Below are 19,048 nucleotides of genomic sequence, written 5' to 3'. Positions count from 1 at the left end.
CCGTTACTCCATCGACCTGAGAACATAAATCCAGACAATTGGACACAGAGGGCATTTACTCTTCATCTTGCGAGTCCTTCCGACATCCTAACCTCACCCTGACTGCCTTTGAGAGGAACGATTGGACGGCAGAATGAAAGACGAGGTGAATGAATCACGTACGTGGACTCTATTGTTACATTTCAGGGTCTGTTAAGCCAGCTGCCCATAAACCTGATGTGTGTAATAAGTTATCGCTCACAGGAGAGCTTAAAAAAAGTTAGATTTACCTATATTCAGGATCTACTTTAACTCCCAGTTGGGCAACAAAGTGAGCTCTTTAACAGGAACCTCCTGACACTTGGAGACAAGACACAGATATTAACATCCAGGAGACAGGTGAGCGGGATTAAATGAAAAAACAAGCAGTTTACTGGGAATTGCATATTCATTACAATCAATGAGCAACACTCACCCTCAATAGACAATAGACAAATCTTATTTACAGCATAGGTTACTTGAGATGTACAGTAGTATTTTGGGTTGATTATATAACATTAGTTACTAAGCAACAACTGAGTTGGATTGCATTCATCACATGATTGAATCTAGACAGAAAATGATGCTCATCATTATGGCTGTTTTGATGATCTGTACAATAAATAAATACAGATGAATTTGACTCTGGTTCAACAGCATTCAACCATTTAGATAACTGAATATAAATGACAACTTGTGAATATGAATGATCAAGAGAGTTGCTGCAGACGGCCTCCTGCAGAACAGGAAGTGAACATCCTTTCATCGCTACCTTCCAAGTCAGCAGCAGCGGGCAATAAACAAACAAAAACCTCACCGCTACAGCAGCAACAAGGACGTCAAATTAAGAATCTCAGTTGTTATTTAGTAAGAAATGATAACATCTACAATTAAAATCTTTATTACAGTTTACCGTTCAAGTAAAATAAAATGTACAATTCTATAATTGCAGCATATAAAAACAAAAACATGAAAATTCAAAAGTAAAAGTGCACTTGCAGAAGGAGACAAACTATCACACGATGCCAAGATTTTATGAAAACTAAAAAAAACCTCTTTGACCATCTGTCTCTTGATATCCTATACGATCGCATGTTTGCACAACTCGCCATCTTTCTCCCTTCAGTGTTGCTGGCTCACTTGAGCTTAAAAACACATATGGGAGGACATATGCTTACACTTGAGGAGGAGATGTGAGAAATAAGTTTTGCAGTTTGTTTAGATCTCCTCTTGGCTGAGTCAGTGTTGACCTGCTCTCAGCGGTTCAGACAGAAGCAGTGCCTTTGACTCACCAGCGGGGCGAGATGTTTTTTAAAGTTATTAACTCGCAACCTCGTTCTCCTCCGGCAGCACCGCAAAAACCATGCTGTCAGTGCTGCACTGGAAAGAGGAAACCGTGTTTCAGTGGAAATTCCCTGTTTGTCTCTGGGGCAACGCGGCGGGGTCTGTTCTGAGGAGAGAAAACATCTGGGTCGGCAAACTCAACGAGAGCAGAGCTGCTTCTTTGCATGACAAAGAGAATGAAACTTGGAAAGTTAAAAACACGAATCCTGACTTTTATCAAGGCGCACGCACAACCTTGAATGGTTAAACAGTGTCGAGCCTCTGTGAGGGAACTGAGTGGGCTGCATGAACGTCTACCCAAACATGGCACCGAGGCAAAACCAACTGTGGTTTCCTGTGACGTCACTGACGCAGAATGTGCAGCGGTGAATTAAAAAGGAGGTCAAAATATGGAGAAAAAAGCCCAGCAGGAGGAGTCAAAGGCATTGTTAGTTTTGCGAAGATTGACGACCTTTTCTTAACCTTACACTGTGATAGGACCGGAGACACTGGAGTTAAATCTGATGATGGAAATCTACAGACTACTTTGGGAACTTTGGAGTAAAATAAAGAGCAAAAAAATCTCTTTTTTGTGCTTTAAACCTGAACCCACAGGCTCGTCTATGTGGATGTAGAGTGGAGTGATTGGACAGTTTAGAGACATGGTGACTAGGAATAATATACTGTACATCCACAATATCAAGTATATTACTAAGGCCAGCACTCTATGTCATAATAGTGCATTTTAATGACTCAACGTAACACACATCTCAGAGTGGGTAAAAGAACTGGGAACTTTACGCTTAAACTCACCTGTCAGCTGCTTCCTTTTGGATTAACAGCTGCAGAAACCTTTACATAGATTTACATTGTGTCGGCTTTTCAATATATCTACATGATAACTAAACCAAAATGTGTGCCGGTTGACTTCATTTTTACTTATAAGAGGACGCGTTCGGACTGTTTATCACGTAGTCACCATCAATGACGGGCTGAATGTACGGAAAGTACAGTTAACTCAAATAATGGATAATAAAAAACAAAATATCAACGGGTGCCTCTATGAATATTAAAACTCAAAAAGACCAAACTAATCATGAATCATATAATAAGAATAAGGTTGAACGATGAATATGCGCAAAATAGTTTACCGATAATAATTTACAAACAATGATGTGCAAACGTAGAAAGCATGTATGTGTCACTAAAACCAGAATGAAAAGCACAAAGACAAATCAACAGTAGGGCAGCCCATACACACACACACACACACACACACACACACACACGCACGCACACACACACAAACAACCCTCGACTCGGCCGTGTCTGGTAAGTCACTGAGAAACCAAGATTCCTCTTCTTTATGATCCCAGCGTGTTTACACTGAGGGGTTTCCCTGCCCAGACACAGGGGCGAAGCTGACCCCCCTCAGGTTAGAAGTAGAGAGTCTTACCAGAGGTCAGGGGTCAGGGGTTGCAGTGATCTCCGTGACCACTCGTCCAGGTGATCCGAGGTGTGTGAGACCAGCAGAGAGAAGGATCCCACACACCAAAAAACACCTGGAGCTGGAGAAGAGAAAGGAGACGAGAATTTGATCACTGACATGTCCTCATCATTTCTGAGGCAGGATAAAAACTAGAATTACCGCCTCGGCTAACCGGTCAAGTTGCAGTTTATATTCATGTCTATTCAAAATGTTCATCATTTTATCCTATTAGACATTTATGTGAAATTGTCATAATTAGCATATGAATTCTTGAGTTATGGCCAAAAAGGTGTTTTGTGAGGTCACAGTGACTTTTGACCACCAAATTCTAATCAGTTCATCCTTGAGTCCAAGTGGAGGTTTGTGCCAAATTTGAAGAAACTCTCTCCGGACATTCCTGAGATATCGTGTTCACGAGAACGGGACGGACGGACGGGCCACGACTAGCACGTAGGCATAAAAAGAGAAGAGTTGGGCCTTTCTCAAACCACCCCCTTACCCTTTCCCGCTCCTAACATCCGCTCTGTTTGCAGTGGAAGTGGGTCATATAACCCTCCAACAGCGAGCCTGCATCGATGTAGACTTACTGGCCACATGCAACGGCGTTTTGTGTTTATCATGGAATACGCTCCGTACAAACATAAGTTTCGTGCAACTACCCGTACAAATGTTAACTGCTCAAACGAAGATAGACATTTAATATTGTCATACAGACGTTATCAACTTAAAGGTTACATTGTATTTAGGATCAAAGGTCTAGTCTAGAAAACGGTAGACGTGCTCATTTGATTAAGTGTTGTATATCTGCAGCGACTGGTACAAAAACCAAGCAGCTCATAAACATTAAGTTAAAAAACATCCAGCCTATTGCATATTCTTTTTATTCTTAATACTGTGAACCTTTACACATCCCCAAGAATATCTTTACACATTCCTACCAAGCTTTAAACAGATACATTCAACATTTAAAAAGTAGGCCTATTTAAAAAAATATTTTCATTGTAATTTTTTTGCCTATTCTATATTTTATGTTTATTGTTTATGCATCAAAATATCAAAGCTAATTCCTTGTATGTGAAAACCTACTTGGCAATAAACAGATACTGATTCAGATTTGTTTCCATAGGCTTAAGCCCTATTCTATATGGAGTGAATGTAATGAGTCCGTCACCTCACTGTCCACACTGTAGCTTATCATTAGTGCTGTGTGTAACAGTTTCCGCTTGACACGAAACCATGGTTAAAGAAACGTTATGGCAGTTTCTGTTTCCGTCGGAGCGAGGGAAGTTCGTCCCAAAGTTTGCCGCAGTATTTATACCCTACACCTTAAAGAAGGGTGCTTCATTCAGCTGTGAGTGTGACAACAAAACGAAGTTCACTCCGTCACGGAGTGGGAGTGGGAAGGGTCTGGTTTGAGAAAGGCCTGTAAAGTTATTTAAACGTACCACCACGCCTGAGTGTATGACATGCCACTGACCTGTGGGGGGCGTCCTGTCTGTGTGGGCCTGTGGGCTGAGGTGAGGGTCGGGCTCCGATCCCTAGCAATTACACTGCTGTTTATTCTGTGTGGTGGTGCCTCTCGGCTGTCGCAGCTGCCTCAACGAAGCGTCTCCATACTGGATACCTGAACCCATCCTCTCCGGGTCCAACTCACCTTTGAAATGAACCGCAATGAGAAATGTCAGCAATGCAGACATACCGTTTTATATACAGCAGACTAAAGACAGATCCACGGGGCTTCATGCACTCAAGAACAGACACCGTAAGTAGTGATGAATGAGCAGTGTGTACCTGAATCTATCTTGTTGAGGATGGTGCGAGCGCATTTCAGGAAACCCTCCTCGACATTCTCCCCTGTCAGAGCACTAGTCTCCAGGAACATCAGCTCTACATAGGTGAAAAAAAATACACATTGGAGGAAATATAGAAAGAGTGAAAAAGACAGACGGAGAAATAAGAGACGGGATGGGGTGGCACGAATGATGAAAAGCAAGCACACAGATTAAGATTACCGTTCTCCTGAGCAAAGCGTGATGCCTCCAGGAAGGTCACCTCTCTGTCTGCATCCAGGTCTTTCTTGTTGCCACACAGAATAATAACAATGTTGGGGCTCGCCAGAGTCCGTGCGTCTGTCAGCCAGTTGGTTAGGGCGTTGTAGGTCTCCCGGCTGTAAGACAGGACAGGGCAGATGGACACATAGTGTGGAACAATTGCTAGTTTATTGTCGGGTGTCAAGGATCACCCTGCAGCATGTTAAGCTCAAATGATATTCCCTGTCTGCATAACTGCAAGGGTCCAAGTGCCATACACATTTTGTATATGTGGGCCTTTAAAGTACTTTTAACTCTGTGTGGCAAATAATGCATTCCCATTTACATTTATCAAATTAATCTAGTAAATAACTTCTCAAATATGCATTTATTACTTTTACATTTCTTGCTCGAATAGTAGCTTCTTCCTTTATATAAACACCTGAAACACCTTTATGTATGAAAACTTAACAGCAGCAGGTTATTTCTATTCAAGGAAAACAATCTACCAGCAGTCCAGATCAGTACTAGTACTAGTATCTCAGATATATCACAAGGACTATGTCTTCAAAGAGTTACTGTATGCCAAATATAAAGTGAAGGATCTTTCAGTGTTATAGGGCACTAACGGCCAGGACACACTGGGAACTTGAGCAGCGCGTGTGATTACAGGTCTCGCCTATTTTTTCCGCATGCTGTGCGGTTCACAGCAAAAATAGACAGTGAAATGTATCTTTTGACCACAGATTGACACCATACCAGCAACATTACTACAGTTTCAATGCCTATATCTGTACAATATGCCACAGACATTAAAAAAGTAGTTCATATTTATTTTTTAACTCAACATTTCCTGTTTCCGTTTCAAAATAAAAGCCCCTTAGTGTTGTTTCTGTGGACAGGACTCTTGTATTTGTTAACACAAGGCTTTTATTCTGAACTATTTGCAGGACAGTGTTGGGAAAATGAGCTGGTTCACTGTTCCAAAAGCAGTGACTTGCACGGCTCTATAAATGAATACAGTACCGGCTTTTAATTGTGGATTATTACAAATAAGCACACGCTTCTTAACCTTTTTCTGTATAAAATAAATATAAATGACATTTATAGTGAAACGAAATGGCCATAATGAAAGGTAAACTCTATGTAGAAAGAAGGCAGCAGCAGCGCAGCAGCAGAAACGCTGGTGGTGGTTTTCATGTTTGGTTGGCGGGTACAGAGAGGTACTCTAATGTGGCTGTAAATGACTAATAAAGACTAACTTTGTAACATGATTATATACTCTTCAGAACAAGTTGCAAAGAAACTAGTTTGTCAAAAAAGTATCAATAGTTCTTCTGAAGCTAGTCTGTGTCCCTCCTCAGCTCACTGGATTAGATGAATCATTACATGGAGCAGACGGTCTGTTGAGCAGTGTAGATAGTTGCAGAACTTTCATGGAAATTTCTTTGGGCTGACGCCACCGGTCGCCATGGAGACAGGACCCTGGTGTCCATGGTAACATGAGGCCAGTGAGGTTAGCAGAAGGGTGTGGGTCAGCAGAGTGATGTTTAACAGCTGCTTTCACAAACAGCCAGAGAATGACGTCACTCCTCATCCACATGCAGCCGCAAATCTGATTCACATTTCAACTACTTTTCTGTCCACTTTCCTGCTAACCTTTTAACCTGTGAGGAGTGATAAATGTCTCCATCGCCCACTCGCTCTCTTGTTTTCCTTCTCGTCCTCCACATGCTCCCTTCCCCCTGCGGTTTTCTCTCTGTTTTTTTCCTCAGGTGACACTTCCTGTGATGGACTTTTTCTTTACCCGACTGCTGCTGCTGCTGCTGCCTGCCAGAGGATGCCTCTATATTACAGCTCCTGCCACTCTGCACTCCATCTCTCCCTCCACGTAAAGCCCATACATTCTTACAAACACAAGCTGTATTACATTCCTGTCTCTCTGCATTACTGCACTCATTCCATCTTGATTTCAAACCCCTGTATCGCTACACAAAGCTTATGAAATACAGTGTGGGGTCTGGTATTCATATGTCACTGTGTGAGTACACAGTCATTAAATTGCACAATTTCTGCAGGTCCTATAGACACACTATACTTTTTTTTTTTTTACACCTCACAGACCGAAAACAGCAATATAGATGTTCATAAACATAAAGTGAGTACTGAAATACTATTTACAGTTTCATGGGTGAGTACATTTTAATTTCAAGTCAAGCCAGATCCAATTTCAACTGTTCAAAATATCACTGCTATGTATGTCAAACTACGATATTATAACTATGTTATGTTGCTTTTTGATTATTTTGTCATCTATTGAGGAAAAATGGGAGACATTTCCTGCACTGGCAGGAAAATGTAAGTATTGTGCTTGTGTCTATATCAAAGTTAAGTTTTTTGATTTAATTTTAGTTTAGTTCTAGTTCGTTTTCAGAGTGTGTTTGTTAGATTTAGTTTAATTTTAGTTTTCAGAGCATGTTTGCTACTTTTAGTTTAGTTTCAGAAAGGTTTAGTTTTAGTTTTAGCTTGTTTTTGTTAAGGCCAGCTATAAGGTCACAGAAGTATGTAGCTACTATATGAACACACAGAATACATGGTTAAAGGACTGTGTAGGAATGGCCATGATGTTTTAATGTTTAATCTTTGCGCTACTTTAGTGAAGCAATTGCGGCATAGTGTCAATAGCGTCAATGTCAAGTCCTTTCAATTTGGTTCAATGTCACGAGAGTTGACAGAAATTCAAGCTGTCTTTTCTTTTCGGTGGTGATATATATTGTAGCTAAAAGAACTTAAACTGAAATGAATTTACGATCATTATAATATTTTATTTTTTATAATTTTTCTACCCAGGAAATATCGTTTCAGTTTTGTTTTAGTTTTTCCTTACAGGATATAGTTTTTATTTAGTTTTATACTAAAAATATTTTGTACTACTTATTTTCGTTTTAGTTTCAGTTTACTATAATAACCCTGGTCTATATCCCACTATATGGATAACATTATTTGTAAATGTGCATTCTGATACACAAATTTCTAGTATAATTAATTATTGGAAAGGTAGAAGGACGGTAAGTGTTTTACCTGGTAATATCATAGACAAGGAGTGCTCCAGCTGCTCCTCTGTAGTAGCTGCGTGTAACAGAACTGTGGAGAAAATACAGAAATCTTAAATAATTAAAATTGTAATAAATTAATAAATATAATAATTAAAAAAGTTAAAATAATATATTCACAATATCAATATAAGTGGTGAAATCTGTCTGGAGAAGGTGAATGAGAAACTGTCCCTTGCTTTTAAGTATTATCATCAGTAAGGCACTTTAATTACTCCAATGGAGCCGCTCAGAGACTGTGGCATCTCCACATGCATGAATGCTCACAGTTAACCTTGTACTTCTAAAATGTTTACCAAACCCTTAAGTAGATATGTAGGCCGTTACCGGAATCGCTCCTGCCCAGCAGTGTCCCAGATCTGAAGTTTGACCGTCTTTCCACCAACGTTGACCACTCTGGAACCAAACTCCACCCCGATGGTGTGGTTGGAGTCCTGTTTGACTGCAACGGGACCGAAGAGAGTGAATAAAGGAGAGAAGGTGAGGTAATAGCACTGCAGAACAGCTAACATCATCACAGTTCTTGTAGCCATTATGGGTTTTTTTCCTGGCAAAATGAGAAGCCATAGTGAAGACAGCACTTTCAACTGTTACCTCTAATCTCTAATATGTTGGTGTGTGTTGTTCTTGTGTAAAACACCTAAGCTGTTATCTTCAAACGGCTCACATCCACATTAGAGACCAGAGGGAGTCTAGACACTGTCAACCTGCCCTCCCTTTCTCTCCCCACTGACAGCACAGGGACCCAACATGTCTTTAATCAAATTAATACAAGCATGTGTGTGTGAGTGAAACAAGTTTTAATTATGAGACATGCTCAGCGCTTACTGGCTCGGTAACTTACTTACTTACTAGCTTACTTATCAACATCAGTGATGTTGTCAGTTCTGAAGTCCAGTGGATAGTTAAAATGTTTTGTTATAACAGATACAGGTTTATTATGGACACTTGCACAATTTAATGCAATCCAACAGCCCTGCAATATACCCTGACTTTGTGAAGCTTATGATGTTCGGTTTTGTTGACGCTGTCAGAAAGGTGCAGATTTAACTAATTGTTTAAGTCATTGGGGTGTTTTATTGGATTACACTAATCATTTTATTGTAGAATGTTGTGAATTTAATAAAAAGGCATAGTTGTTACCTTGGTTTGTGTCTTGTTTTAACAGAAACTGCCACCACAATTTGGCGTTGTCGGCAGGATCACTCGTGTGAGCGGGACCGCTGGAACTCTGTGCAAGGGTAAAGACCGTGCACGGCTGGAGTCCGGGACTCTAACCTCAACCTCCCCATAAAAAGGGAGGAATGTAATGGCAATTTTCATATCTGCAGTTTAACACTGTACCTTTAGATAATCTCAGGGCCTCACATGTTCAACTTTGTCACCATAGGACAGTGACCTGACATTTTAGTTCTCTGTAACTGCAAACAACAGGATTGCTGAAATACTTGTTATGTCTTGTGATGCTCTGTTGTCTGCTGTGTGCTGACGCATTGATACACTTTCTATCCTTCTATTCTTTTCTTCTTTGCACTTATCTTCGTGTTATGCTTTAAATGTATAAATACTGACTACTCTTTGTATTCGGGGCTCACTTGCCACAGTCCACAACAGGTGGCTGTGCTCGTGAGTCCATCTGCAGATGCTTTAGTTATTAATGTATGCCTTTTTATTAAATTCACTGAAAGACAAGTTATTACCTTGGTTTGTGTCTTGTTTTAACAGAAACTGCCACCACAGTCCTTAAGCCCGAAACCACAATGTGTTATATTTTGAAGGCTAAATAGTTACCTACTGTGAATGTTAGGTCAATGAATAACTTTCTCAGGAGGAAATTGTTGAAACATTCAGTGTGACCTCAAAGCAGAGTGAGAGGGTTGATTTGGTGTGTGTGGCATGAAACAACTCATTAAATTATAACATTAATCATGACCATGTCAATTTCTGTGTGTCTGTGTAATAACACAATCGTGTTTTCACTCTAACCTGATGTGACTAATAGGCTTTAATGAGGGGAACACTTACACTTGTTCTCAATGAACTGGTGGAGGAGGCAGGATTTCCCCGTCCCAGCGCTGCCAATCACCAGGAACTTAAACAGGAAGTCTGCGAGCAGAAGAGAGGAGACAGAGATCAATGCAACGCCGACGTCAGGGGAGAATCTGAACCTGCTGCTCTTTGTGCTTCCATCCTCAGAGACGATCCTTAGATTTCCTCTTAATCCCATTGAGCTGCTACTTGCACAGTATCCAACACCCCCAAATTAGCCTGCTAATCACAAAGCCTCGTATTTAAAATCAGTATAACCTGCTACTTATGATTCTGATTCAATATGCTTGTTTGTCTGAAATGACTGCGTTTGTAACACATGTCATTAGAGCAAAGCCAAAGCTTTAGCGTTATTGAACATGGCTTAGGTTGGGCTGATTTGCAGGGATTGAATGACCACAGCCAGCAGGCTATACAGATGTTGTTGTTGTTGTGGAGAGTGGGACCTTGCTCTGGAGAGTACAACCGATCCCACGCTTATGATCCGGAGCCCAAATGACCCGGGGCCCCTGACACGCAAGGCCATCCGCAGTACAGATAGCCTTTGTGTGCTGGGACCAAAGATAGTATAGCGGGCATTTACATACGTAGGCTGTGTTTCAGTTCCAGCTAGATATGAAACAATGTGGCGATAGAGGAAATGAAAGGAGAATCATTACTGAGTCTGTGTTTGTGAGTGATGCATAGAAAGGTAGTAAAAGAATGACAGGAAATCCGAGAGTGAGGGTGCGTTCCTCAGACTGTGAGAGCAAATAATGATCGCGAACTACACCTTTCCTCCCGAGAGCCTGCTTCTGTTAGAATTTGAAGACATTGTGCAATTTTGGTTTAAGCTTAAGCGCTGGCTCTGCAGGCAGAAGTGCTGGCCTGGCAAATGATTAGTGACAACTGTTGAGATTACCAGCAAGGTGAACATCCTGTGAGTATTCAGCTCCACCCAAGGTCAACAGAAACAGCAGTTTAGAAGAAAAAACAAAGGAGCAGCTGAAATTGATCTTTAGTTCCTGCATGACATTTAAACTTATTATGCAAGTGCTCTTAGAGCCACCTTCATCGGCCGACACATACCACCGCCAGTTCAGTTTATGGTGCACCTTTGTTTGTCGAAGCGGGTGTTTTCTCAAACAACACAAGCTGCAGGTCAAATTCACGTGACAGAACTGCTAAAGCAAAGCGAAGGAGCCTACAAGCACTTTCTTCTGCAACAGCAGTCAGCGATACAACCACCCGTTGTCAGCGGTCGTGACAGCAGAACTGACAGAATCAAAAGCCAACAGCTCGGTTTTAAAAGCTTGGCTCAGCTTTTCAGCATCTTCCAAGACATCACATATTCCCTAAGCGAGATCTGCATACAACAATCAAGCTGTCAATATGTCAAAGCGATGGGGAGAGAGGAAGAGGCAGCACTGCCCCTCTCAACAGCAGCCTTTCAGGCTATTGTATTCTTTACACATCAATATTAAATAACCCCGGAGGGAACAGACTAACAGTTATCTGCATTCACTTACACTGTGACAACACTTAACACACTCAGGCCCAGATCTACCAGAGGTTTACGTCTGTTGTGTCCTCTGATCTAATGACAAAGTGCCGAGGGGATTGGCACTTGAAGTTACATGAGATGTTTGCCTTATTGCACAAGACAGAAAGAAAATATGAAACTGGAGAGATTAGATTTAATTTCCCAAGGCTAATAAAATATGATACAAAAAAATCATATGTAACAAAGACCAAAATCAATGCCAAGCAACACAAGTGTTTATTTTTTTTCCCTTCCAAATACAGGATGGCCATTTCCACTATTTTCTGAAAAAAGATTATTGATAGATTAATCAATAATGAAAATGACTGATGCTCATTAGTTGCAGCTCCAGTATCCACTCACATATTGCCTACATGGAGCAATATGGACTACAGAAATAGGTTAGTTGTCCATTAACAATTAACGAAATTAAACAAAGTGTGATGTGTCTAGTAGTATATTTTGCTTTTTAAAAGTAGTATCCGTCTAATTCAGAATTACTCTGAAATTTTTTTTTATAAATAATAAATTATTTTTTAAAAACGTAATATTTTAAAATAATATTTTAGAGCTGCAACGATTAATCCATTAGTCATCAACTATTAAATAATCGCCAACTATTTTGATGATCAATTAATCGGTTTGAGTATTTGTTTTTATAGCAAACAAAGTCAAAATTCTCTGATTCTGGGCTCCTTAAATGTGAATATTTTCTGGTTTCTTTACTCCTCTATAACAGTAAACTGAATATCTTTGAGTTGTGGACAAAACAAGACATTTGAGGAAGTCAAATTAGGCTTTGGGAAACACTGATCAATATTTTTCACCATTTTCTGACGTTTTATAGACCAAACAACTAATCGATTAATCGAGAAAATAATTGATAGATTTATCGACAAAGAAAAGATTTTTGCAGCCCATTAATATTTTCTACTTCTATAAACCACATTATGCAACTATACGAGATAAACTAATGAAAGACTGCCAAAGAACAAATGAATTAAAAAATATATAATGAATTCCCTGTGGGCCCATTTAACCTGGCCATGTACAGTGTACAATATGTATTCATATTGCTTTTTGCCATTTCCACTACTAGCCCTCCAGGAGAGGAGACAGCACAGGAGGCTGAGACGGAAATCAATAAAAGGCTATTACAGCTACCATTAGTGCTGGCACTTTTACCTAAACATTGCCCGCTGGGATTGAGTTTCATACAAGGAATGAAGGAGACAGGGTACAAGTAGAAACACATGGAGAGAGTGTGTGAGTAGTATAACAGGAGAGGAATGACGGTGTGCCATTTCAGGCCTATTGTGTCAGGCCTATTGTGAACCTAGTGATACTATCAGGCAGAGTAATGCTGGATGAATTCATGCAGAATAATAATAACTTTCTGTCAGTAATGGTCTGCCATGTCAATGCTCACAGACAGGTGTGACCACGTCTTCTGTCAGCATTAGTAGATTGTGTAAAGTGCAGACAGATGTGCAGTTGGTGGATTCAAGATGTGAACAGCATGACGGTGTGCCATTTAAAAAATAACTGGGTCTACAGTGTCAGGCCTATTGTGCTGGATGAATTTATGCAGAATAGTAATAACTCTCTGTCAGTAATGGTCTGTCATGTCAATGCTCACAGACAGGTGTGACCATGTCTTCTGTCGGCATTTAACTTGTAAAGTAGATTGTGTAAAGTGCAGACAGATGTGGAGTTGGTGGATTCAGGATGTGAACAGCATGACGGTGTGCCATTTCAAAAATAACTTTGTCTACAGTGTCAGGCCTATTGTGCTAGTGATACTATCAGGCAGAGTAATGCTGGATAACTGTCTGTCAGTAGTACTAATGGTCTGTCATGTCAATGCTCACAGACAGGTGTGACCATGTCTTCTGGCAGCATTGACTTGTAAAGTGTGTAAAGTGTAGACAGATGTGGATTTGGTGGATTCAGGATGTGAACAGATGTGGTTAAAGACCACTGACACACCTAACAGCTGCTGCTCTACAGGTAACCAAGCCACAGCTAATCTAACTTCCTCATATAGGCCTTGCAGCTCAGAGCTACTACCTCTGTGTGTAAAACAAACAAGCACCTATTAGACTGAATGCAACATCCTTGCAGCTTTGGAAGGTCACCCAATCTGCTTGCAATGAGCTCAGGTTACCTCAAACACGTTCTTCCTGTATCTACTGAAGCTCTGTGTCTGAAGTTTGCACAACTTTTACCTGGAAATGCATCACCATCTGTTTGCTCATCATGACTCTGTTTAAGGAAGCAATCCGCCATCATAGCTAGGGCATTGGTGTCAGTTAATACACACATAAACACTTAAAATACACCAGCTTCTTTGAATGACATGTCAACAGTGAACTATAACTAGCAGAGACACACACAGAGACACAGTGAGGTGGCAGCCTGCAGCTAACCTGAGCTCACCATGTAGCTAGGTAACCAGCTAACCGTCTCATCACAGCACAGAGCAGAGCAGCAGGGTGGACGTAGCGTAACAAACATACCGTATGTCTCAGACATGTTGACACCTCGCTGTGTGAAGGACTCTTTTACTGTTCTCTGGATACTGTGACAGCTGTGTGCTCGCTGGGTTCACACCTCTTCAGGGTGTTTATCTACCTACGATGCTAGAGGAGGCTTCCTTGATGATTCCTTCCTTCCTAGCTGCTTCTCTCCGACCACAACCAAACAGCTGCGTGATTACGTCATTCGTCGTCTACGTGTTGCCTTCAGGTGTTGTTGGGCATTGTAGGAATTTTGAGGAAAAATAAATTACCAACCCAACATTCAAGATTCAAGCCCTTTATTGTCATTGTGTAGGCCAGGGGTCAGCGGGTCAGCAACCTGCGGCTCTTTAGCCCCTCTCCAGTGGCTCCCTGTGGATTTCTAAAAAATGTAACTGTTTTTTGTTTACATTTTCATTTTTATTCATCATTGTTGTAGTTCAATGGTATGACGAAGTATTTATTTATTAAAAATAATAAATCTGAGATATCGAGAATAAAGTCATAATATTACAAGAATAAAGTCATAATATTACAAGAATAAAGTCGTAATATTGTGAGAATAAAGTCATAATATTACAAGAATAAAGTCGTAATATTATGAGAATAAAGTCATAATATTAAAAGAATAAAGTCTTAATATTATGAGAATAAAGTCATAATATTACAATAATAAAGTCGTAATATTATGAGAATAAAGTCATAATATTAAAAGAATAAAGTCTTAATATTATGAGAATAAAGTCATAAGTTTACGAGAAAAAAAAGGCGTAGTATTATGAGAATAAAGTCATAATATTATAAATTAGTAATTTTACGTGTTATTTTCTTTTTTTCTCATAAAGATATGACTTTATTTTTGTAATATTATGACTTTTTTCTCGTTAAGTTATGACTTTATTCTCGTAATATTACGACTTTTTTTCTCGTAATATTATGACTTTTTTCTGAAAATCTCAAATTTTTTTCCTTCAATGTGGCCCTAATGCTCTGTAGTACATTTGCTCTTTGGCCCTCACTGCATTAGACTTATATACTATACTGTGCTGAAAAATAAGTGCTCACTTCGAGAACTGGAAGGCAGCATTAGTTAGTATCGTCAGTCTCATCTGCTTTGCCTAATTACTGGCATTTCTCAATATTAATCAAATCAGTCTTTATTCAGAATGATTTGATTCGGTTGTTTCTATCATATATATCATATATCACATATCAAACTGACAATAACCTGATATTTTCAGGTGGAATTTCATTCATTCATTCATTCTGACTGTGCAATATAATTTTCCATTTATGCAAATTTGTTAATAGTCTGTTTATTGTCAATACTGTATATACTGCTCCTATTTTTATACTTCCTTCTATTTAAATGGTTCATATTTTGTTACACTTTGTTTAGCTCTTTTTTTTTACTGTGTTAGCTGATGCATCTTGATTTTTGCACTATCTCCTTTGCTGCTGTACACTGCAAATGTCCCCACTGCGGGACTAATAAAGGAATAACTTATCTTATCTTATCTTAATTCATTTAAATTAGTATTTTTTGAGTACTGAAAAATACGTGCTCACTTCGAGAACTAGAAGGCAACATTAGTTAGTATCGTCAGTCTCATCTGTTTTGCCTAATTACTAGCATTTCTCAATGTTAATCAAATCAGTTTTTATTCAGAATGATTTCATTCGGTTGTTTCTGTCATAGTTTAAAATTAAGCATTATTGAAACTGTATTTCTGTACTTCTATATGTCTGTAAGTGCAACAGCAAGCCACAAGGTGGCAGGCAAAGACAAAGGGACTAGGCTAGAGACAGCAAAAGTGTAGTTTAACCTGGTTAGATACTGAAGCCTCAATATGACATGACATAACATGACATTTTTGATTCATTTTATTATTTATTATACTATATTTAATTTGCATTATTTCGTTTCTCGTCTCTATTTCCTTTTCTTATGTTAATTTATTATATTGCACCATTACTTCAGACATCTGCTATGGAAAGTAATGTTGCCCATTCTGATTATATTAACCCCCATATCTAGGCCCAAAAGAAAAAATCAATCAGTGCACAAACATGTAGTGTCAAAATCTGTGGTAAAAGGAGTTATGCATAAATGTGGTAGCTGCGTTGGCAAGTTGATGACTACTTTCCCCTGGAAATAATTACTCAAAGCAATGTCTTTTGAGGTTTTAGAGGAATGTCTGTTTTCTTGTTTCCTACCTTATTCATTCATCACCTTTCCATACCTGCATACATATACACACACACTCACACAGAGCCCAGGGCGTGGAGTGCAGGGTCGCCCAAGGGCAACAGGTGATAAATTACAGAGCCTCCCACTCAGCTACTATCTCTCCCAGTTCCTCCCTGCCTTTGTTCTGCTTTGGCAGATCCCCCTCATCCTCCCTGGCCTTGTTAAAAGCTCTTTTCACTAAGATTAAAGACAGAAGGGAAACACAAGGCTCAGCGTCGTGTGGGGGCACGGATGTTTTCCTAAGGTGGGCTACAAGAAAGGCCGGCCTCAAAGGTGTTGCAGCAGGCAGAAAGAAAAGAGCTTCCGTTGGGTGCTCTGCTCACCTTTTGTGGGTGTCTCAGTGTTCATTGTGTCTCCCTTGTCGTCTTACTTGTCCTCTCGTCCATTGCAGGTGGATTCACGTGCTTTTAGAAAGACATGTAAAGCATAAAAAGCTATAAAGGGAGGGGGTAACTTTCATGTCACGTCCAGACAGTTTCAATCCAAGATCAAAACAAAAAGTGTTTGGGATGAGCACATTGGGGAAGCCCCACATAAACCCACAACAACATTCACAATGTTTACAACCAACAATGAGTCATTATCCAGAGGACGCTTTGAGTGAATCACTTCTTGAGACAGGTGGGCTCTGCGGTCGGCTGGCATCACTGTAAATATAAAGGTGCTTGTCACGTCATGAGTCATAGATTGTACAGTAAAACAGAGGGACGCTTGATGGCATGCTGTTTTATAGACAGACACAAAGGCATTCTATGAAGTAAGGGCTATTAAGTCACACTATGGTGTAAACATAGCCCAGAGGTGTGAATGCATTAATGAGTTGAAACAAGTACAAGAATTTTTGTATCTATTAGAGCTGGCAGACTTCACCGATAGAGGCGCTGTGACTGCAGCAACTGCAGTTTGAAAAATTTAAAATCCAACTGTCAAAAACTGAATGAGGCTCTCAGACAGACGGTTATGTGTGTGTCGGAGTGGAGAGCGAACAGTACGGCTCTGATTCAGACTGAGGGGGTGTATTTATGTGCATACCTACTCTGCACAGCAGCACTTGTTCAACTGTTTGTTTGCGCACCAGGGCATCCGCTTCAGTTTCTATCCACTGTACTTCAAGTAAAAACCCTTTTAGGTTGCCACACATTAAACAAAATTAAATTTCCCCTCAGGGGATCAATAAAGTGCCTTCTTCTTCATTACAGCAGACACCCTCAGGCTATTTGAATTACTTTAAGTAAAGGGGATGGGAGCCTCACGTTAACAAAGGGGGACTGCAGTCTTGGGAAGTATGAGAGAGCATCTCTTGAAGTCATACCGTGGTTATAAAGTCTGGCATATCAAGTTCCTTTTAGCTGTTTATAGTTCACGTCTCTTTCATCTTTCCATTATCAAGACAGATGTAATGGTGTCAGCTATAAATAGACTACAGCCTACTGTACTGCATTTTTATCTATGAACATAAGACCATAATGGGATGGGTATCTCATTATGCCCACATCATACCGACAGCGTGGTTTCATTGGGTTATTTATTTACCATCCATCCAAGCTATACCCGCTTATCCTTGAGGGTTGCAGGGGGGTTGTAGCCAATTCCAGCTGACATTTTATTATTTCTTATATTTAAAGGAACAGGATTTGGTAGCATCTAGTGGTGTGGTTGCAGATTGCAACCAACTGAACACCTCTCCGCTCACTCCTCCCTCTCCAAGACTGCGGTAACGTGAGCCACCGAGTGTAAAACCGAGGTAACTCTGTTTGCCTCGCTCAGAGGCCATCCTTACCATAATAACACTACTTTAGCAAGTTTTGCACTCTGCTGCTCACGTTTACCGCAGTTTCACAAGTGTGTCGGAGAACTGCAGTGGCCTTCAGGTAACGTAAAAATGTGAACGTCTCTCTCTAGAGCCAGTGTTTGGTTTGTCTATTCTGGGCTACTGTAGAAACATGGCGGAGCAACATGGTAGACTCCGTGAAGAGGACCCGCTCCCTATGTGGATATGAAGGGCTCATTCTAAGCTAACGAAAACACAATTCTTAGTTTCAGGTGATTATACACTAATGAAAACATAGTTATGAATATTATATTCCATTTCTGCTAATAGATCCCCCAAAATATTACGCTCTGTTCTTTTAACATATTTTTTTTCTCATATTAACTTCTCTATAATTCTCTATACAGATTAAACATCTCTGTGTTCTGACTTAACAGGAGTAAAGATTTGGGGGGAAAAGACTGCATTGTGTTGAGGTGTTCAACTTTTGGCCTAGTTCACAGAAGTCAACCAAGTCATTTTGATGTGAAGGTTACGTGCTACAAGGTGACTTCCTTTAAGGCCACAGCAGACAGGGTGCTGTAGAGAGACGATCTAAAATAGAACGAAGGCATCACAAGAGGCCCACAGACCTATTGGTTTTCACTTGGCAGACAAGGACATGCACTAACTACAGGAGTCGTTTTGCTGTGTGATTAACTGAACTTAGTATTTGTCAGTTGCACACAAGAAAACATGAATTCACATCTTTCAGATTTAATACTGAGCACAGTCACAGACTCAACGATGTAGGTGGCCATGAAGAGGTACTGAAGTGAGACCAGGTTCCAAAGGAACAGAAGAATGTCAATGAGTTCAAGGGTCCAAGCAAACCCAAAACAGCAACAACCCAGGCATCTCATAACAACCACAGCTCTAGAAGCCAACGTCATGCCTAAAGGGTTAAAATGTAATGGAGCAAAG

At 40.1% G+C, this 19,048-nt stretch overlaps 1 protein-coding gene across 1 annotated transcript; it reads right to left on the bottom strand.

Annotated features, from left to right (window-relative positions):
• Positions 1 to 2,128: 2,128 nt before the first annotated feature.
• Positions 2,129 to 14,306, bottom strand: rab4b (RAB4B, member RAS oncogene family). The gene is made up of 8 exons (XM_037775187.1): positions 14,064 to 14,306; positions 9,999 to 10,079; positions 8,301 to 8,415; positions 7,942 to 8,004; positions 4,843 to 4,997; positions 4,622 to 4,717; positions 4,308 to 4,484; positions 2,129 to 2,909 (listed from the first exon to the last, which is right to left on the bottom strand). Exons 1-7 carry the CDS (start codon positions 14,077 to 14,079, stop codon positions 4,369 to 4,371), a joined length of 642 nt encoding a protein of 213 aa, XP_037631115.1. The 5' UTR covers positions 14,080 to 14,306; the 3' UTR covers positions 2,129 to 2,909; positions 4,308 to 4,368.
• Between the last annotated feature and the right edge of the window lie 4,742 nt (positions 14,307 to 19,048).

This window comes from Sebastes umbrosus, chromosome 7 (assembly GCF_015220745.1).
Source record: "Sebastes umbrosus isolate fSebUmb1 chromosome 7, fSebUmb1.pri, whole genome shotgun sequence".
Lineage (NCBI taxonomy): Eukaryota > Metazoa > Chordata > Actinopteri > Perciformes > Sebastidae > Sebastes > Sebastes umbrosus.
The sequence above is the reverse complement of the archived record's forward strand: the minus strand, read 5'-3'. Positions and strand labels throughout refer to the sequence as shown.